This window comes from Condylura cristata, unplaced genomic scaffold (assembly GCF_000260355.1).
Source record: "Condylura cristata isolate star-nosed mole 26May11 unplaced genomic scaffold, ConCri1.0 scaffold00027, whole genome shotgun sequence".
Lineage (NCBI taxonomy): Eukaryota > Metazoa > Chordata > Mammalia > Eulipotyphla > Talpidae > Condylura > Condylura cristata.
The window spans coordinates 16,615,397-16,631,888 of NW_004567128.1; the positions used below are offsets into that span (position 1 = coordinate 16,615,397).

The following is a 16,492-nucleotide window of genomic DNA, read 5'->3' on the forward strand; positions in this document are numbered from 1 at the left end:
AGAGAGAGAGAGAGAGAGAGAGAGAGAGAGAGAGAGAGAGAGAGAGAGAGAGCACAAATAAAGAGAAACATAAACAAAAGAGAAGAAATCACAACAGATCTAGTAGAAAACAAAAGAATAATCAGAGAATACTACAAACAACTATATGCAAGCAAGTTCAACAATTCAGCAGAAATGGACAAATTCCTACAACTCTACAACCACCCAAAGCTAGATAAAGAACAGACCAATTACAAGCAAGGGAATTGAAGAAGTAATCAAAACCCTCCCTAAAAATAAAAGTCCAGGACCACATGGATTCACAAATGAATTTTACCAAACGTTCAGAAAAGAACTAGTGCCTATTCTACACAGACTCATTCAAAAAAAATCAAAAAAGGAGGAAAACTACCACATACTTTCTATGAAGCCAACATCACTCTAAGACCAAAACCTAACAAAGAAAACACAGAAAAAAGAAAATTTTAAATCAATCTCCCTAATGAACACCAATGAAAAAATCCTCAACAAAATCTTAGCTAACACAATCCAACAATGCCTTAAAAGAATAATACACCATGACCAAGTGGGCTTTATCCCAGGAGCACAAGGATGGTTTAACATCAGAAAATCAATTGATGTAATCCATCACATCAACTGACAGAAAAATAAAAAGCACATAATTATACCAATAGATACACAGAAGGTATTTGACAAAGTTCAACATCCATTTATATTTAAGGCCCTCAAAATCCTCAGAATAGAAGGAACATACCTCAACATGATAAAAGCCATATATGACAAACCCACAGCCAATATTATCCTCAATGGAGAAAAGCTGAAAGCCTTTCCTTTGAGATCAGGAACAAGACAAGGGTGTCCATTATCGCCATTGCTCTTCAGCATAACATTGGAAGTTCTTGCCAGAGCAATAAGAGAGGAAAAAGACACACAAAGAATTCAAATATGGAAAGAAGAAGTAAAACTGTCCTTATTTCTGCATGATATGTTAATTGACATGGAAAACCCTAAAAACTCCACAGAGAAAGTAATCAAAACTATCAACTAGCTCAGCAAGGTAACAGGATATAAAATCAACACACAAAAGTCAGAAACAAAAGAATACACAAACAACCAATCAGAAGAAGCAAAAATTAAAAAAAAAAAATCCCCTTTTCAATTAAAAATAATCAAATACCTGGGAATCAACCTAACAAAAGGGTAAATAAAAGACCTATACACATAAAATTACAAAACACTGTTAAAAGAAATTCAAGAAGAGAGCATGAAATGGAAAGACATCCTCTGCTCATAGAGGAAATGGCCATCCTACCAAAAGTGATATACAGATTTAACGCCATCCCAATAAATGTCTCAATGACATTCTTCAAAGAAATAGAAAAAATATTGATGAGATTCACGTGGAACAACAAAAGACCTCAAATAGCCAAAACTCTTATGACAAAGAAGAGAATGGAGGCATTACAATCCCAAACTTCAAGCTATACTAAAAATCCATAATAATCAAAACTGCATGATACTAGAAAAAGAAAAGACATACAGACCTGTCGATGTGGATAGAAAACCCAGATATAAACCCACAGGTTTATGGGCAGGTGATCTTTGACAAAGGAATAAAGAAGATACAATTGAACAAAGAACGTTTGTTTAGCAAATGGTGCTGGGGAAATTGGGAAGCTACATGCAAAAAAAATGAAACTAGATCACTACCTTACACCATACACAAAAATCAACTCTAAGTGTATTAAAGACCTACACATAACAACGGAAACCATAAAATACCTGGAGGCAAAGATGGGCCAAACACTACATGACATACACTTCAGCGACATCTTTGAAGATACAGCACCCAATGCAACAATAGTGAAGGCAAAGATAAATAGATGGGACTACATCAAGTTAAAGAGCTTCTGTACAGCAAAAGAGACATTACAAACAGACATCCCACTAATTGGGAAAGATTTTTCTTACACAAAACTAGCAATAAAGGATTGATCACAAAGATATACAAAGAAGTGATGAAACTCAACAAAAAATAAACAACCCCGTCAAAACAAAAATGGGCAAAAGAGCTGAAAAGACACTTCTCCAAAGATGAAATGCAGATGGCCAACAAGCATATCAAAAAATGTTCAACATCACTCGTAATAAGGGAGATGCAAGTTAAAACCACAATGAGATTATCACCTCACCCCAGTGAGAATGGCACATCTTCAAACAACTAGCAACAACAAATGTTGGCGAGGATATGGTGAAAAAGAAACTCTCCTGCACTGCTGGTGGGAATGAAAACGAGTACAACCACTATGGAAAATTGTTTGGAGGTTCCTCAAACTACTAAACATGGAGCTTCCCTACGACCCAGCAATCCCCTCCTAGGTATCTACCCAAAAGACACAAATACAATGATTCAAAAAGACACCTGTACCCCCATGTTTATTGCTGCTTTATTTACAATTGGAAAAACATGGAAACAGTCCAAATGCCCAAAAGCGGATGACTGGGTTAAAAAGATGTGGTACATATACACAATGGAATATTACTCAGCAACCAAAAAATATATATATATATACCTTTTGCAGCAACATGGATGGAATTGGCAAAGATCATGCTTAGTGAAAAAAAGCCAGAAAGAAATAAAAAAAAATACCGGATGGTTTCACTAATAGCAGGAGTATAAGGGACCAGGCAGGAAAATAATAATAATAATAATAATGAAGAGCCAGCTATACACCAGAGATATTTTATGGGGGTGGAGTGGGGAATGGGATCAAAAACAGTGGGGGAAGAGAAATACACTGGACTATAGTGATGATACATGGATGATCTGGTGATGGGAAGCAGAAGGGGATTACAACTGAGAAGGAAAAATGCACAAAATGATGTAAAAATAAAACTATTATAAAACTATTAAATTATCAAAAATTACTGACTGTACCTTCCAAACAAAAAATCCAACTTCTGGCTTATATGGTTATTCTGTAGGAAAACTTAATGTTAAAACTAGTGACACAAAGATAAGCAATAATTTAGATACACTTTGACTATGGTGGTACTAAGTAACACCTAGGGGTAATGATGGATGTGCAGAATGGTCAAGGCAGCTATTGACAATTCAGAATCATCTTTCAGCTTGATACAGGGTGTGTTCCTAGACTGTTAGTTTGGTTTTCCTTCATATTTTTTCTGCATTTTTAAGCCTGACTCTCAAGCTTGACCCCATGATAATCTTCTCATAAAGTACACAATTTTATCTGCAGTAGCCAGAGTCACTGTCTTTTACTTGTAATTTAGAACCTAGAATTGGTGCACAGACCTTTATTCTTGAGTCTGAGTAATACATTACTGTTTCATTCCCCCGGGGATCTTGTTCTCACCCTCTAGCATATTTCATATCTATTAACTCATATTACACTGTCTATTTATTCATTTTCTTTCCAGGCCTAGAAGGTCCTTCAAAGTAGTAACAAAATTTAATTCATTTCTCTGTGGTACTCAGGAAAATGTGAAAGAATATAAGAGTGAATTAATAGGCATGAAGAATATAGAAGCTGTAAGACCATCATTTTTATCATGAAAATTGTCAAGCTTAATTGAGTCATTATCATTTGTAAGTAATCCACTAAGCACTCTATATGCATTGTGTCAGTTAATCCTCATAACAACCCTATGTCTTAGACAATATTTTTATCCCATTTTATAGATAAGGGAATTGAGCAGCGCAAAAGTTAAGGGACTTGTTCAAGGACGCATGGCAAGTAAGAAGCAAAGTCAAGATTTCCAAACAAGTTGAATCCTTGCGTTTTTGCACATAAGAAATGACTAAAGTGAGTTATACCTGAGAATGGACTGAAAGTCATAGGAAAACTAAAAGCCCCTGACCAATTCCTAGTGAAGGCAAGTTAGAGTAAAACTGAGATAACCTTTCAGCCTTTGGCACAGGGAAGACACCAGAAATGGGTTGAGATTTTAATTTACACTCTTGTGTGGAATGGAATAGTTGTTTCTGCTTCTTTCAGAGTCTTTGGTTCAAAGAAAAACATCTATTTGTGAGATGTTTTGTCCTGTGAGAAGAGAATACTTAACCCACTGACCAAAGATGGCACACAAAAAATGGGGGAGTAGGCTCAACAATGCAGAAAGCTTCACTCTGCTATAGTACAAGAGTACTAACTTTCAATAAAGCACACAAATTACAGTTATCCATGAAATCCCCCAGGTTCCCAGGGGATGATGCTGGTGGTCTGGGAGACTGCGAATAGAACAGCCCTGGCCAATAGATACTTGGAAACAAATTGGAGATGTCTGAAGGAAGCCAACAGAGGCAGTACTATTCCAACAGAGGAATAAACCCCCAAATGGTGGTGAGGAAAGTGACCTCAGAGTAGCTTGCAGAGGCTCACGCTGACTCAGTATGGATACCTAGTGAATTGTCACGGTGTCATTATAACGTTGCCCCTTGCAGTGCATAGATGGGGTTGCATATACATGGGGTTGCATATACATGGGGTTGTTGACTTTTTTTTCCTTTTCGATGAGTGGCTTTAGATACCCTGGGATCAACTGCTTTTTGGTAAGCTGAGATACAAACTATGAGAACGTAGAGGGATAAAACTCTCAACTTTTGTTGGCTGAGGCTTGAATTCAGAAACACTATAAATCTGCTTTGCGCTCAGTGATTATTATTCCTGAGCAAAGGAAATCAAAAAATAGATCAAATATTATTTTTTTTTTTTTTAAAGATTTATTTATTTATGCATACAGAACTGGGGTACAGGCCAGAGGTGCAGGGGCGGCGAGAGGCTTCACCAGAGACAGAGTGGGGAGCAGAACAGGCAAACCAACAAAGTACACTGCTGAGGGGAGCAGCGGGCGGGTCAGGGGAGGTCTGCCACGCCATGTGGTCTCCTCCGGGGCAGGCGGGAATCGAACTCATGCGGAAGTGGCTTTAGCTTCTCAGTGCTGTGCTTTAACCCGCTGCGCCACCAGGGAGGGCCCCAAATATTATTTTTTAATGAACTTGTGCTCAGGGCAGAAAAGTGTGTGTGTGTGTACACACACACACACACACACACACACACACACACACATATATATATATATGTATATGTATACACACACACGTGTGTGTGTGTGTGTGTGTGTGTGTGTATATGATGAACAGGTGGTAAATTCTAGAAGCAGGAATCTACCTTGGGACATGTATCGATGGGGTGAATTCCACATCTGGCAACATTTGTAAATACATAAACTGTCTATTGACATATTAGAGTACATGTTAAAATAATACCTCTTTTCAGGCTTTATGATCAACAAATTATCACTGGTGACACTTGAAAAACAGGCCAACGTGGAGACAGAACAATTGAGAATCTTAAAATAGATTTCATATTGCAGGAAATAAGGAGTTTGACTGCCCTGGTGATATAGGCTCTGGTGAAGTCTGAACGTGCCTGATGAACAAGGGGCTTTATTTAAAGGAGAATGGAATTCTAGAACTGAAGTTCTTATACTCAAAACAAAACAACTCTGAATAAAAGTTAATTAGTAATAAAGTAAAGATAATCATTGGAGGTAAGCGGTATCTTTGCCTGATGCATTGGCTTTGCAAACTAATGTAGTAAACAAAGAACTAAAATAGAAATAAGGACACTTAGAAATGGATAGATGTGAAAGATCTTAAGTAGGTTCACTGTAATTATTAATCAAAAGATTTGATTTTCTCTGTGAATGAGGAAAACTGTCTCGAAAAACTGTTTTGAGACCACAAATCTTTGGAAGATTTGTTTAAGCTATTAGAATATTACTGCCTTTACCATAAAATTGGAAAATATGCTACCTTCCTGTGACAGGTGGCTAAAGAGAGAATTGTAGATTTTTTTTTAAATAACACAAAAGCTAGATATTTTAACTAATGTAAACACCAGAAATATTTTAAATCATCAAGTTTCTTGTGGTCATAAAAAAGGGAATTCAAAATGTAAATTATTACTTCTAAAACAATCATTGAAAACTACCAATTGATCAACAGATTATTTTTCAAACATGTTAATTGAAGTCTCAAACTGCTGTAAGTTATAAGACACACATTTCCCAAAGATACATACTTTTACTTTTTTAAACCACTTCACTGAAGTGACCCAACTTGTTTTAGCATTACCTGACATTTTAAAGGCTAATACAGTGCTTCAATGCTACACAGAATAAATGTCTATACTTCAGCTCATCAGTCTTAACTGCTCATCATCACTCATGCTTGCCCCACTTACCCTTTTAAAGTGAGAGTGAGGCTTCACCCTCTCTTCCTCCCCACCTCTCTTCTTCCCATGGGGAACAGGGAGATGAACTCTTAAGGTTCCCAGAAAACAGGTGCACTCACTCAGTAAAATGAAAGGACTACCTACCCTTGTCGGTCCTTGTACTTTTTGTTGACTGTTTCCCACTGGAAATCGAGCTGGGAGAGAGCTTCCTGTAGCTTCACCCTCTCTGCAGGGGTGGCACTTTGCAGTGCTGCTGTCTTCTTATTATGAATAACATCAATCCGACCTGAGATTTGTTGCATGTTTTCTTTTATATTCTGTAATAGTGAAATTTCAAAAGCACATCAGAAATGAATCAGCTCTCTATGGAAAGAGTGAAAAAAGGAAAAAGATAGCCCACAGAAGTAACAAAAAGTCTTGCAGTTCCAGGCGGCAAGCTCAAAGCCCACTGATTTCCACATGCCCACGTTCAATGGCTAGGTCACAATCCTCTTTATATAGTTGGTGACTTCCTCTTTAAAACTGTCTTCATTTGCCTTCTGTAACCTGAATGCTACTGTTTATTATTTTTTTTTCTTTTACCTTCCTGTAGACTGCTTCTCAATTTACTTTCTCAGATCTTTATCCTCTTACTAATCTCTTAAAGCTGGAGCATTCTCGCTTACTTTACACACTTCCCGTCCCTTTCCATAGTCCCTCCCACTGGTCCCAGACCTTTAATAGCCTCAATATCATAATGACTCCCAAATCTCTCTCTGAAGCTGACCTCAACTCTGAACTCCAAACTCACATACTCAGCTATGTTCTTAATACTCAGATGTCTCATGAGCATCTAAAACAATAAAGCACAAAGAAATCCAGAATCATGGTACCTGATCCTTCAGTCCCTGTAGCTTGCTCCGTTTTAATAAACACATCAATTAGTAGTTATTCAGACTGACAACCTTGATCCTCGATCTTTCCTTTCTAATCTTCAGTATCTAAACTGGTGAATACCATTTGTGGATCCATTTCTAGAAATGTCCAGAACTTCAGTGTTTTCCAATACCACTATAGTTATAGTTCTGGTATCAGCCAGTATTATCTCTCACCTAAATTCTTACAATGGTTACCTGAATGATTCTCATATTTTCAGTCTTGCTCCTCTTCCTAGCCTACTTTCCACATATGAGCCAAATAAATTATTAAACAACATTAATCACATCATATTACTCCTCTGCTCAAAGTCCTCAAAGGTGCCTCAACTTCTACTATGACCACCATGCTCAGTGAGACTGGGCTGTAAGCTGCGTGCCAGTCTAAGACCATCTTATCCTCATCTTCCATGACTGCATAATCTCAGCCTCCTTTGCCTCCACCTGCCTTTTGTCTCAACCATGTGCTTGCTTCAAGGTGTCTGCACCTTTGGCAAGGTTTTTATTGTTGCCAAAAATTTATTTACTGCTGAGATAATTACATGGTTGGTTGCCTGATTCTTTATTATCTCAGAGGAGATTTCTCTACCACCCTATTTTAAATAGCAACCCAAGCACTATTTCCTGAAGTCTTCATTTCTGAGCATGGTACATAGCAGGTGCTCAAGGCCTCTTTGTTAAATCAATGAATGTATGCCATGACTATTTTGTTTTAATCTATAGTCCATTTAAAGGGGGAAAAAATCACAAATTCATTACATTAAAAAAATATTGTCAAACAAAATTACGTATTTTGCTAGTCTTGGTTGTTATGAATTTTGTTACTTTACTCATCTGAGTTACTACAGAAAAGTCACTTGAGCAAGTATTTATTGATACCTTCATGTACAGAAGCAATGCAAAGAAGGCAAATATAGGTGAAGCAGAATTTTTTGACATTAAAAATTTTTACATGTAGCTTAATGCAGTGAGGGAGGAGGAGCTGGTATAACTGGAAGGCGAAACAGAAGTGCAACTAGAATCTCAACTAGAGGGCAAAAAAGAATCTGATGAATCTTCGAAGTGGTACCAGATCTTGTGTAGACGCTCACAGACAAGAGGCATCTCATCTCAGATTTGGTCCCAAGCTCAGGGAAGTGTTTGTGAAGGCAGTGTAATTTGGAGTAGCCCTAAGTGAAGACTTGGAGTGGGAAGTGTATTACAATTAGTAGGTAAGACACAGACAAAGACTGGGACTATTAATAGTCATAGTGACCCCCCCCCCTTTTTTTTTTTTTTTTTGAAAAGTAGAGAGTAAGGAGAGAGGGTTCAAAAAACAGGCTGGATGTGTTGAGTAATGTGTTTTGAAATCCTGGAAATAATGAATGGCTTGGTGTGGTATCCTATTTAAAAAGTATTGAAAATTTTAAAGATATATGAAAGTAGGAAGTAATACAAGGGGCCTCCATGAATCTTTAGGCCAGTACAACTCTTAAGAATTCACAGGCACCTTGTTTCCTAGGACCCCCCACACATCCCCCTCCTTAACAAAACTAATTAACATGTACATCTCATACTCTTAAATAGATGTATCCATAATACCATTAACACATCTACAAATTAACAGAAATGAATGTAATAGCAATTAATTTAGTTGCTAACCCTATTTAAGCTTAACTGAGACATAGGTTTGGGTGAAGAATAACTCAGGTAATTCTTTTTTTCTGATATGGGAATCCATCAAGCATGCTGTGAATGAATTAAGTAGTTTTAGATGAATGAAGAGGTTGCATGTGTGTAAAATTGCTTGTGCATGTGTCTATGTGTAAGTGATGAGTTCAATTTGGGATATGATCATTTTGAGAAGCCCTTGGGCACTGGGTTATCAAACTATAGATACCAAATGGCATGCCTCCAGCATCAGATCTTGAGAAGAATGAGATGGCAATTGCTCTTGGGCCATACCTATAGTCACATTTTTGTATGTCTTTTCTGAGCAAAGAGCATTAGCGACTGGGTAAAAGGATGACTGAATAGCAAACATATATTTGAGTTTTACATTGCATTACTCCAGAAAGTCTTAGAAACTTAACTGGCCTGGAGATTTTTGCTTCTATTGCCATTTATAGCTGGGCCATGATAGACCGAGATCTTCCCCTTTCCCTGAGAGAATTTGTTTACATTCCAGAAAAAAAGGTCATCATGAAACCTGATGTTCTCTGTCTCTCCCTCTCTCTTCTGTGCCAGATGACCGTTCTGAAGGTCATAATTTAGGGTCCCTCCACGGTGCAACTCTTGCATACACAAATAAACATTTGGCCCTCACTGCAATGCCCTTTAGGGACTTGAGGCGTAGGGACTGGCACTAACATATTCTCAAGAGTCAATGACTTGGTCTCTGATCCAGAGATCTTCCTGTAAGGATAAATGCAGGTACAAAAATAGAACAAATCTTCATAAAAGAAAGAATCATACCAACTTTCAGACAAGGCTGAGGAGGTTTTAGCCACATATGAGGTGGAAAATAATCTTCCAGATGACAGACTGAGGCAAATGGGCAACATCAGATAAAGCAGTAGTAGAGAGGTCCTCAGATCTTAGAGGGTTTTCACACCTCTTTCTAGGACTTAGTGACTGTGGTGCATCAGGACTTGCCTTGTGGGATAGAGCTAAACTACAGAAATGGGTGAGCATATAGATCATGTCAGTTGTAAGGGATAAATGTCAAGGCTTACAATAGGAACCTAAAAAGAAAAACATTGCCTATGATTTCAGGTCTTGCCAACCAGCTAAAGACAGACTAAGACACAGTGGTTAGGGTTGACACAAATTAATTTCGGAAAGAGATGATCTATCAAATCTTAAAGTGCACACTTAGGTATTACAAGGATTCTTTTATGATTTTTGGTAAACCCCTCAATTTAACTTTGTGCTATCAGTACTTCTGGAGGTCAAGTATGACTATATGAAGGGATAAAGAAAATGCAAACACACAGAAATACCCTGTAAGGTGACCTATCTGGAGACCCAAAGGTAAAACAGTCCTCTACGCTGCTACAAACAGATTTGGTTGCCATTGGTTTACTGTGTTAGGTGTTCTTTTGTTGCGTAAGACATTGTGAAATTGTTGAGGAAAGATCTTTAGAAAGGACAGTTGCCTAAGGATGAAACTCTGGGGAAAGCAGACTCTGAGAAAGGAGGTGACCATGCCCAAACAGTAATTCTCATCCGACTGCACAGAAAACTCAGGAGAGTAAAGTATTTCAAAGCCCAGGGAAGAAAAGCTATCTTGGAGGGAGGGAGCTGCTAACAAGTCAAATACAAGTAGGAACAGGAGTCAAAAGTCAACTCTGGCAATTTAGGAAGTCATTGGTGATCTTATCAAGAGTGATTCCAGCATCTTGAAAACGTGAAAATATAAATGTGGACAGAGTAGAATGTCTTCCACTGTCGTCCTTTTTTTTCACTACAAAACGGAATAGCTTTGTACTGTTACACTGTGGTTCACTTTATTTGACAGAAGACAGTTTTTATTGAAGAAAAGTTTACTACTAATAAAAACAAAACTGATAAAACAACTAAGATCCACTCAAAGACAGAGTCCATCTGGTATACACTAGCAGAGCCCCGGAAGTCACTGTGGTGAAGCATGCCTCTTACATTGTTTTTCTAGCATTCACCCGGCAAAATCCTATCACCATTTCCCGATGCCTCTGGGCTTGAAGTCTTAGGAGTATTTAAATCAGGCGCTGGGAACAGGCACCCACCTGACTTCGCTGCTGTTTCTATGAACTTGACTGACCGGAGCAGCCTGATTGCACCAGCATTTGCACAGGCTCAACTCCTGATGACTTAAGTCACGGTCTTCATGGTAGAGTGGCTGTCAGCCCAGGGGCCAGAGCTCTGACGGGCTCTTCACTTGATACCCAGCGGGTAGCTGAATGACAGGCTGATTACTAAAATTCACATCAGGACACCCAGCCACGTTTTCCTGTTCGTTGTGAGCCCCAAAACTAAAAATAAATAGCTGTAATTCTCTATGGGGGAAAATTTCAATTTCCCACCAGAATAAAAGCAATACATTGATGTCTTTGATGTGGGGTACTTTGCATATTGTATATGTCTCTCTCTTAAGATTTGAGCTCGCAAAGCTTCCTGTTTTTAATCTGAATCACTGGAGAGCTCTCAATTCTCTGGAAAGTTGTAGAATTACTCAGAATGGAGTTCTGAATGGTTTTAGCTGTGCTAGGCAGCATGTTGCAAAGGCAGGGGAACTTCCTATCTTAAACGAGGAAAGCAAAAAGCAAAACTGGGGCAGGGGATGTCACACTCCCTGGGTATCTAGATAATAGCTCCTTGGCGCATTCTCAGAGAATGCTGTCAAAATTGGCTGGAATCCAGGAAATCCTTTTGAAAGTCTCTACACATACTTTCTTCCCTGAGGCATTGCACACAGAAAAATGGTATACGCACCAAAGAAAACTCTGCAGCAGGTTCGATAATTTAAAGTTAGAGATGAGATCTTTTATAGCCTTTTACTATTTTAGTTTGTCTAGAAATAATGATCTTTATAGTTTCTGACCCCCTAAAAATGAAACCATAGTTCCTACAGTTGCTATGGTGACAAAAAAATCCCTGGGATCACTATAGAATGTATTATTTCCATTTCTATTGCCGGACAGTTTTATTTTTTTTATCTTATCTGAAAATATGATGGCAAAACAATAAAGTACCTACTTTTTATTCAATTTTTTTTCTTAATTTCAACATGTTCCCAATGTGATGGTTTCCCCACCCCAGCCAGCCCCCATTCTTTATGATGTCAGCCGCTCTTCCTGGAAAAGAAATGTCAATTTCTGGAGGACATTTGTGCATGGGTTTATATAATTTAAGTACTTAATATTGTAAACTAGTATTACTGGTTTACAAATTCAAAGAAGTTAAATAAGACCTTATGTATAAACTTAATATAGAAGAATGGGAAAAGTAACTTCCATCAGTGAAAGAAAATCTGAATATGTAATATAAGGAAACACAGAAGTCGATGAACTGCTGATCTTTAAGCTGTTATTTCTATCTGAAAGGCTTATTATTTAAATTAAGATTGCAATGATAATACCCAATAACAGACCTCAGCTGTGTTAGAAACTATTTTAAAACACATGTCTCATTTAAAGAGAGAGCTAGTTTTTAAAGGAGATTCATAACACAAACAATCTGAATTTAAAAGGACTTTATTTATTCAAGGATTGTGTAATGAGTGTCTTCTGTCAGCTAAAAAGAGAAACTAGAGACTACAGACAATTTATCTAGGGAACCAAACAAGGGACCTATTTGCCAACTAATCAGGTTCAGATAAAGCTCTCAAGCAACTCTTAATTTAACTATGGTCTGTTCTCTATCATAAAAGGCAGATTTCTACTGCTTAGTTTTCCTTCCAGTTAATGTAAAGCGACAACTACTCCCTGGACGTCAGAATGTTTCATTACAGAGCATGCCTTTACCCACCTACTAGGGAAAGCTATTTGTATGAATGTCAAAGTAGATATTCCAGAAACTGAACAGGCTGGAGCAGAACAACAAATGATACCAGATAAATTCAACTTATTGTTAATCACTTTGGTTGAAAATGACCTTCTAGAAAAAAATGCACTGAATTTTTAACATTGCTTCTTAGCTACACCTAAGATCTTTGTCTCACGAAAACTATGAAAAGCACCAGTATGATTTCTAGTATCTAAAAAGAACTTCATTTATGTTTACCTTCTATGTGATCCTGAAAATGAATAGCCATCTCATAGATATAAAACATAAAATTCAATTCAATATTTCCTCCACATCAGCACAAAAGTTAAAAAAGAGGATGTGTATAATTTACAGGTGTCTTTAGTCTTCTTTGATACCTGAACCGACTCACAAGCTCAAATAGCCAGCTTAAATAATCTGTTTGCATTATCCTACCAAGGGAGAATATTCAAGAATATGTTGACTGTGGGATATGTATACAAACATTAATCTGAATTTTCTTTCCATGTTAAAGTTTTTTTTTTTTTATCTTTAGTTAGATAAAGGCAAACAGAAAAATTAAACCTTGGTAGCTGACTACACCGATGTGGTCAGATATGAGTGAGTGGGTGGGTGATGGATGTACTATTGTGATACCTGATGGGAGCCCCGATATGGCCTCATTAAAAATACATGAATATAATAAAATACATTAAAAATACAGTTTAATTTAAGATGGGACTACATCAAGTTAAAGAACTTATGTACAGAAGAAGAGACATAAAACAAACATCCCACTGATTGGGAAAATTTTCTCTCACACAAAACTATCGATGAAGGATTGATCAAAAAGACATACATAGAACAGATGAAACTCAACAAAAATAAACAACCTCATGAAAAAATGGGCAGAAGAGATAAAAAGTTACTTCTCCAAAGAGGAAATGCAGATGGCCAACAAGCATATGAAAACAAGTAACTTTGGGTGTTTGATTTGGAAAGTGTATTCTCTGCCTTTTCTGTATTACACATGGTTTGTATTGAAGTTCTTTCCACAAAAGGTCTTACATGATTTGTTCTAATGTGGTAGATGGCAGACCCTACAGTGGGAAGGTTTGGGGGTACGCCTATCCCTGTCCTGTAACAATCACACAGCCCTTACCTCCTTAGGCTTACCTAGTTCTACCATGTCATGGTTTTTTAATATAATTCTCTGAAAACTGTATAATTTCTATCTTCCTCTACTAGCTGCACAAGTCTCTAGCTCCACCTACCATGCATCATGCTGGGGATACTGGGGATATAATAGTGAGAAAGAAAGGCAAAGTCCTCCCCTCATGAATCACACCTTCTACTGGGGGGGCAGGGGTGTAAACAAGATAAATGAGTAAATTACATAGTGTGATAGAGTCAAGGAGCAGAACTAAAGCAGGAAAGGAAGGTATGAAGATGAATGGGGGTGGGATTTTCATTAGGAAGGTCAGGGAAGAATTTAATAAAAAGGTGACTTTTCAGTGAACACCGGAAGGAAATAAGGAGTTAACCATGAGAAGAAGAAGCAGGGAAGAACATTCCAGGAAGGCAAAGCCAGTATAAAGTCTATGGCGCTGGAGATTTTCTAGAGACTCTAAGAACATTATGGGGTTTTCATGGGTATAGAAAATGATCCAGACAGTACCAGTCTTAGCTGGGAGAGAAAACAGAAATTGAGTGGGCAACCCAAAGAGGAGCTCGTGGTCAAAATAACTTCCCTGTTCACTCTGAGAGGGATGGAGAGTCCATAACAGAGGAAGCACTAAAGCCAAGGTAGATGGAGGAAGTCACAGAAACAAGGAGCTCTGTCAACTCTGGTGAGTAGCAACCACGCCCACCAGGCCTCTTCTCTAAGGCTCACTAAGGTGACCTTAGACCTCAGGGTGCCCACAGAGCAGGTGCAGAAGGCTGAGGAATTTCTCTGAGCAAATGCCACCACCAAGTTGAATGTCATAGCTGAGCAAATTCAACATTTGAAAGAAAGAACAAGACAGGACTATCTAGAAAGATGCTCCACAGAGATGTGGATTTGCACCAGGTAGTGTGTAACATAGTGGGGAAAAAAAAAAAAAAACTGGCACATTCACTGCCTTTATAAATGGGAGAATGATCAGCAGATTTGTTTTTCTCCAAAGCAAAGGGGGACAAGTTGTCCACATGATTTCCTCAGTGCCTGTAAGCCCTAGTGCCATTTTTCCTGGAAACCATATGAAGACACAAAGACACAAGATACTAAAAGCAACATGGTGAACAAGCTGTTCAGCCAGCCCAGGGCCCAGCCTCCTTGTGCTGAACCCACCTTCAGGACTGACTCACTGAGAGGGGACACAGAGATTGCTGTCACAGCGAGGACCTTCTTCTTACCCCTCTCTACCCTGATGGGCAGTGCGTGCCCAGTGAGGACTGTAGGTGGTTCATGAACTTACTGAAGCCTGTGAGAAAATAAATGTTGTCCTTGTTAGTCCCTCTCGGCTGTGATCACATCACTCTCTTTAGGCCACAGATAGCCAACCATTCAGTTACAGAATATTGGCCAGCAGACGTCCCTTCTTTCTTGCCATCTGTTCTGCACATACGTCTGAGCGTGAGAGCAAGAGGAGCTGTTTCTTCCCACAAACGGGTTGGCAACTCATCTGCCAGAGTGTCTGTTTTTAGTCTTTATGTAACTGGAAGTGTTTAAGGTTGGGGCTCAGGCTGCTTAACAGTTGGTGCAATTCTCGCATCAGATTCATCTGGGCACACGAATGGGGGGTAATGGAGGATACTGAGCGACTCAGCGTGGCGGGACTAGAGGGTGTGTGAGGCTGATGGCTCTGCACTGCTGTGAGGTTTTGCTTCATCTTCTCTTCTCTCGGCCTCACTAGCAGGACTAGAGAGCAGAGGCAGGAGCAATGGCCAGGCTCGGGGAAGGTCAGTCTCTAAACTCACAGAAATTTATGTGTGGAAGAGATGCTGGTACTCAATTTGGGTGTTTCTACCCACTGTATGAGTCCACACATGGGCCTGACTGAGGAGGTCCTGAGTTCAGCACCAGCTGCAGGAACAATCCATTGCAGTGACAAGCGATACAGGAGAGAGGCTAGACCAGTGAGGAACACGAAAACCAGTCAACCTACTGATAAGCTAACTCAGACTGAAATTCACTTTGACCTGATTTATTTAGGAGTATAACAGCAGCTTTTTGGTTCACTTATTCTATTTGGATAATGACTGGGCTCTTGTGGGATTGTTACCTTATTTTCTGTTTGTTCACAGAAACTAAATTTATAGCCTATCCTTCCCCCCAAATAATTATGCCTGCTTCAAAGGGTTGTTGTGATGATTGCATGGCTTACTATAAGTTAAGAATGTACAGAATTTTCTGGCACATAACAAATTAGTGTTCAGAATCTAGTTAATTTCAAAGCACACCTATTCAAAAGCTTTCTCCTCTACAAAAATTATTCTGTTCCTCTTTTCCATATTGCATTCTCCTCTCCATTACTTCAGTTACACAAATGCTTTATACTATGTATTTTGGATATATGATGTCCTTCTTTCCTTTATTAATTCCTAACTTCTTTGTATAAGTATGGTATGTGTAGTCAATTAACATTGCAAATAATCCCAGTGCAGGGCTCACATCTTAAATTCTGTTTTAGAGTGTTACGTACAGTATTTGGTTTTAATAAATACTTGCTGATTTGAAGTGAGCTGAGGTGAAGCTCTGAGTCTGAACTTGCATGTGAAAATACAACTAGAATGGAATCACTAAACCTTACAGATCTGTTACATTTTATTTTGTTTGTTTAAAATATATAT

General features: G+C 38.4%; 1 protein-coding gene across 1 annotated transcript in view; it reads right to left on the bottom strand.

Moving 5' to 3' along the window:
* The window catches only part of DMD (dystrophin), a 1,782,468-nt gene that overhangs the window by 1,024,242 nt on the left and 741,734 nt on the right, over nt 1-16,492 (bottom strand). The window contains exon 43 of the mRNA XM_012730297.1: nt 6,405-6,577. Within this exon, the coding sequence (XP_012585751.1) occupies nt 6,405-6,577 (173 nt within the window). The remainder of the gene's footprint in view (nt 1-6,404; nt 6,578-16,492) is intronic.